This window comes from Rousettus aegyptiacus, unplaced genomic scaffold (genome assembly GCF_014176215.1).
Source record: "Rousettus aegyptiacus isolate mRouAeg1 unplaced genomic scaffold, mRouAeg1.p scaffold_m13_p_2, whole genome shotgun sequence".
Classification (NCBI taxonomy): domain Eukaryota; kingdom Metazoa; phylum Chordata; class Mammalia; order Chiroptera; family Pteropodidae; genus Rousettus; species Rousettus aegyptiacus.
The window spans coordinates 132,096,575-132,101,736 of NW_023416295.1; the positions used below are offsets into that span (position 1 = coordinate 132,096,575).

Here is a 5,162-nt window from a genome sequence, read left to right on the forward strand (position 1 = left end):
CTTAATTCTCTCCCCCGCAACATACACTTCCACCTCTAACCTATGGATGTTGCTGTTTCCCTTAAGAACTGGATTTCTGAATGTGGGGTGTCTCCTCCCACATGCTGGCAGTGTGCACCCAGGGCCTGGTGCCCCCTGCACACTTGGAGTATTCAGCGCACTCTCGCACACTCTCCCCGCACCTGGAGGGCCTGGCACACCTGGGGTGCAAACCCATGACCTTCTACGTGTAAAGCAGCTGTGCTAACCACTGCACTATGGAACCACCCCCTAAAACATTTTTAAGATCATCAAATCAGGGCAAAAACTATAAACCCATTACAACCAATTCTGGGGAAAGGGGCTTTTTCCTAAAAGGAATTTCAGGTAAAAACACTTTGGGTCAGGGGTGGTGACCACTCAGAGGCTGTCTACTCTTCTCCTGCCCCAAATGATGCCCCCCCCCCACTTCAGTCCTTACATACCCTTCTCCCCAAAACTCAGTTTGGATTTGTTAGGGTGTCTAACATTAACTCAACACTTCTGTCTAATCCCATGAAGTTGCTGGTTTTCTTCTGTTTTCTTTTCTTCTGAAAGGCATTTTCCTGAGTCCTATAGCAGGAAGAGAATTTCAACTCCTTTTTCTCTCTTCATCCCCTATGCCCCTGCTACAGGCCTCACCTCAACACCTCCTTATCCCCTTTCCCGGTGCAGCAAAGAAGAAACAGATACAATGCAGTGGTGGAAAGGCTTTGAATAGTTTGTTCATTTCAACGAGTGTGAGAGCTGCTCTAATTGGAGCCTTATAGGGAAAGGCATCTGTGTGCCTGGAGGAAGGGAAATTGCTCCCACGCTATGGATTCCCGGCTTCTGCATTCTGAAGACTTTCAGATTTAGTGGAAGTCTTTTTGCGAGCAGGCCTTGGGTCAATTTTAAGTGAGATTGACCTCTGGATGGTCCGTTTCACCGCCTTCTCAGGGTCATGCTTCTTTTCTTCCCTTGACCTCTTCTCCTCTCGGGTCCTAGGCCTGTCTTCCTTCAAGGTACGTCCCCTCCCCTCGTCCATCCCCTTGGCCCTCGTTTCTTCCTTGGCTCTGGAACGCACCGGGTCCTTGGCTCTGGGCCTTCTCCTCACGGTGCCATTCGCCCTGGAGCCCCGTCTCCATACTTCCTTGGCCTTCTTGGCCACCCTGCGATGCACGCGGGGCTTCCGTGAGCCCCGTGGCCCAGCAGAGGTTCGCCTCGCAGAGCGGGCATACTCCTCCAACCTTGGGCGTCCTGGCTTTCTCCTAGGCTTGGGAATCTTCCAGACCCTGAAATAGCCGGTGGCGTTGCTTCCACTGACCCGGAGGAGTGTACCCTTGGGCGCTTCACCAGAGCGGCGGACACACTTCCTGCGCACTTGGTAGCCAGCATTTCCCAGCTCCTTCTTGAGGGTGGCCAGAGTCAGCCCTTTGTGCGAGGCGATAGCTTTGAGCAACAGCTGGGACACTTTGAGCACGGAGCGGGGGCTCCGCCTCGGCGGTCCCCCGCAGATTTTTTCAGCAGGCTGCTGGATCATAACTTCAGTGTCGTGGGATTCGCCACTCACTTTGGCTGCCTCAGCCATGGCCCCGCTCCGCCCTCCGCGGGGCCCGCTGGTTCGGGGCCTCGCCCACCAATAAATAAGCTAAGGCTATGTCGCGTCACAAAGGGGGGCCTAGCCGAGGTCCTAGTAAGAGGGCTGACAGACCCTACCGTGGTAGGTGACTTTTCTTTTGTTTTTGTTTTTCTCTTCCTTCTTTTCTTTCTTCCTTTCCTTCCTTCCTTCCTTCCTTCCTTCCTTCCTTCCTTCCTTCCTTCCTTCCTTCCTTCCTTCCTTCCTTCCTTCCTTCCTTCCTCCTCCCTCCCTCCCTCCTCCTCCTCCTCCTCCTCCTCCTCCTCCTCCTCCTCCTCCTCCTCCTCCTCCTCCTTCTTCTTCTTCTTCTTCTTCTTCTTCTTCTTCTTTCTCTCTCTCTTTCTTTTTAAGCTTTTAATAACCTATCAGGCCACTTCCTTCTAGGTCTAAACCAATCCAGATATTCCATGCCTATTCATCCTGAAGAATCACCTTTATAATCTCCAGGGTTTTTGTTGTTCCCTGCTCTTATGCTCACGCTTATCATTGATCTTAATCTCAATCACTTTTTGAAGTCCACTAGTTTTCTATGAAAAGTATGCATGTATACATACCATCTGCCCACATTTCCCTAAGGTGAGAGATGTTCTTCCCAACTATCCATAACAAGTTAAACAATGCCTTTAAAAAGTAAATGTGGTAGTCTATACAACACAATCCAGTCTAGAAACACCCGCCTTTAGGTTCCACTAGTTAGATATCTGTAGTCATGTCTCTATGACTCTCTGCTCTGTGGATTTTGTGCAAGAGAATGAAACAAAGGAAAAAACTACTGCGGTTCCTCTACATTAACAATAATTTCCACCTAGAAAGTTCAGATGCCTCATTCAGTTGGACTGGAACAGATTCCAAAAAGCCTAAGAACACTGGTCTAATCATTCTTTGAAAAGACTTTGTGCTGCTCTCCCTCTAGTGCCTCTCCTTGGATTGCCTGTCCCCCTTTTCTGCCCAGACAAATCCTGCTCATAGTTCAAAGTCCTGCTAAATCCTGTCTTCACTGAAGCCTCCTCAGACTCTCAGTCAAATGATTTCTCTCCTCTTACAGTTACTTTTGCAATCCTATACTGCTTTTCTTTATTTTAAATTAATTTGGTATTAAAGGGTACAATGTGGCACAATACTGAAAAAAAGAAAAAAACATAGACTTGGAGCTAGAAGACATGGATACATAAATCCCTTAATATCTTTGGCTCTGATCTCTTACATATTTATTTTAAAGTTAATAATCCTTTCCTACCAACATCACAGAATTTTTGCAAAGGTTCAGAGAAGGCGATGGTAGGCGACAAAAGCCTACCCAAATATAAGGCATTAAATTATTTTACTCTGATCATTTATGTCTTTACAACTAAATAAAAAGGTCCCTGAGAACCAGGTAGCCTTTGAATTTCTATGTCCATACTATACCTAACACAATCATTCGTTATACACAGCAGGCATTTGATTGAGTTTGCTTAAGCTCCTCCCTGGTGAGGAGACTCTCTCTGGATTCAGATAGTAACTCCCAGAAAAACAGGAGTAAAGAAGCAAGATGAATTTCAAAGGGCTGGGAATGAAGGGATCAAGGAAGCTAGTTGCTTGAGGACCTCTTATTTTAGACACAGCTTAGTTTGGGAATAACTCAAAGAATTATTCATACAATACTTAAAACTGCAAAGCATATCATACTTATCCAGAGGACACTCACATATGATCAGCAGTCACAGAGTGGACTGTGCCATAGTTTCTTCCAGGAATCAAAGTTCCAGGAAGTAGCTTAGACCTATGCTTCTTAAACGTTTATGTGCATTTCATAAAGTGCAAATTCTAATAATTAGGTTTGGGATGGGGCCAGGGGTTTTACCTTTTAAAAAGCTCCCAGGTCGTTCCATTTGGTTAAAATGCAAGTGTTAGGTGGTGGGGGGAGAGTAGACAATGAGAAGAAAAGTGGCAGGAGATGAAACTGGAAAGGTGGCATAGGGCCAATGCATGAAGGACAGATACCATAATAATGATACAGCTCTAAGTGGTCACACAGCAGTAAGAGTCAAACCTTACTTAATTCTAATTGGATTCAAAGTCTGCTTAATTCTAAGACCTGAATTCTTAGCTGCAATACTGTGCTAGGTTTCCCTTTCTCGAAGGTTGACCCTCCTCCCCTCATCTCTCTCTTTTATAGAGCAGGGAGAAGTTTATGCCCATAATCACACCTCTGAATCAAGAGTATCTACAAGCATTCACTGTATCTGCTCCCGGTCTTTAAATCAGGGCAGAGTACTGTGACCCCGAGGCGCTCCAAGGACAGGGGACTAATGCATCTGTACAGGCACAGTGTACCATGGAAGAGTTGCCAGGTGGAGAGGCAGAACCACATGGAGCAGGATTTCTCTCATTTGTGTAGTCTCTTGGTCTGGCTATACTTCTTGGTTGACAAATAGGGCAGGCAAGACAGGAGTTTTATCTCCTGTTATATAAGCAACTACATGACATACTCAATTTGTTTCTTGGCCCACAAAGCTCAAAATATTTACATCTGGCCCTTTGCAAAATAAATTTGCCAACCGCTATCTTAAAGAGCATGCTTTTTAAATTTATTATTATTATTTTTTAATTCCAGGGCTTGGCCAGCCCAGTTTTCTCCAGTGCTAAGTGCCTCCAGAATAATTTTCTCCATTTGGTCACTATGCATTTTTTTCCAGCTTTTGACTCAGGAAGCAGTGGTATAGCCAGGAGTTCCAAAAAGCACAGGTCTGTGCCTCAGCCTAGGTCAGTGCTCCCCGTACCCTCTCCTCAGCTTCCAGGAGTACACACACTAGTGACCTAGCAGGGATGACCACTAACCTTTCATGACAAAGTAGCTTAGAGGTGACCTGATACAGGTTGCTGTTCCTACAATCCTCTGCCCAGCTCCAAGCATGCACCTATCAGGGTTCCTTTAGGGCTCACGTTCTAAGTAGCTGACTACCCTACCTTTGTGCCATATAGCTGCCTTGAGCTGTTCTGGCCCAACTTGCACATAAAAGTGTACGAGACTCCTGCAGAAGAATGTCTCTCCAGCTCCTGGTTCCAGGAGTGCCTACAGTGGCATGCCTGACTCCCTCTGCAAACCTGCCTAGCAGCCTTGGTTTACCAGCACCTCAGAAGGTTAATTTAGGAATAACTCTTAGACTTTTTTGGTAGAATTTCCAGTCATCAGCTTTAAATCAGCTGTAAATCAGCTTTGCCCTGGGAAAACCAGCAAAATTATCTTCCATCCAATGAGCTGTAACCATATGTTCTTCATCAAGGCCTGAACTCCCATTCCAAGTTTGTCCTTCCTTGTTACTCCCCTATGATTGCTTATAAATTCTTCATGTTAACTTTCCTTGTTTAAACAACCATGTGGTTTCTGTCTCCTGATTGGGCCAGACTTAAAAAGAAGCCCTCTTATCGCAGAAATTTTGCCACAGTGGGCTCTTCACTAAATTCAACCTGAAAAACAAATTTACATCTTTTAGATGAAGCCCAATCCTTAAAATCACCATATATCTATTTTCACAAAGACCCT

The 5,162-nt window shown here is 45.7% G+C and overlaps 1 protein-coding gene across 1 annotated transcript; it reads right to left on the bottom strand.

Moving 5' to 3' along the window:
- Positions 1–774: 774 nt before the first annotated feature.
- LOC107514279 (testis-specific H1 histone) lies at positions 775–1,564 on the bottom strand. Its single transcript, XM_016151847.2, has one exon. The coding sequence runs from the start codon at positions 1,538–1,540 to the stop codon at positions 833–835; it is 708 nt and encodes a 235-aa protein (XP_016007333.2). The 5' UTR covers positions 1,541–1,564; the 3' UTR covers positions 775–832.
- Between the last annotated feature and the right edge of the window lie 3,598 nt (positions 1,565–5,162).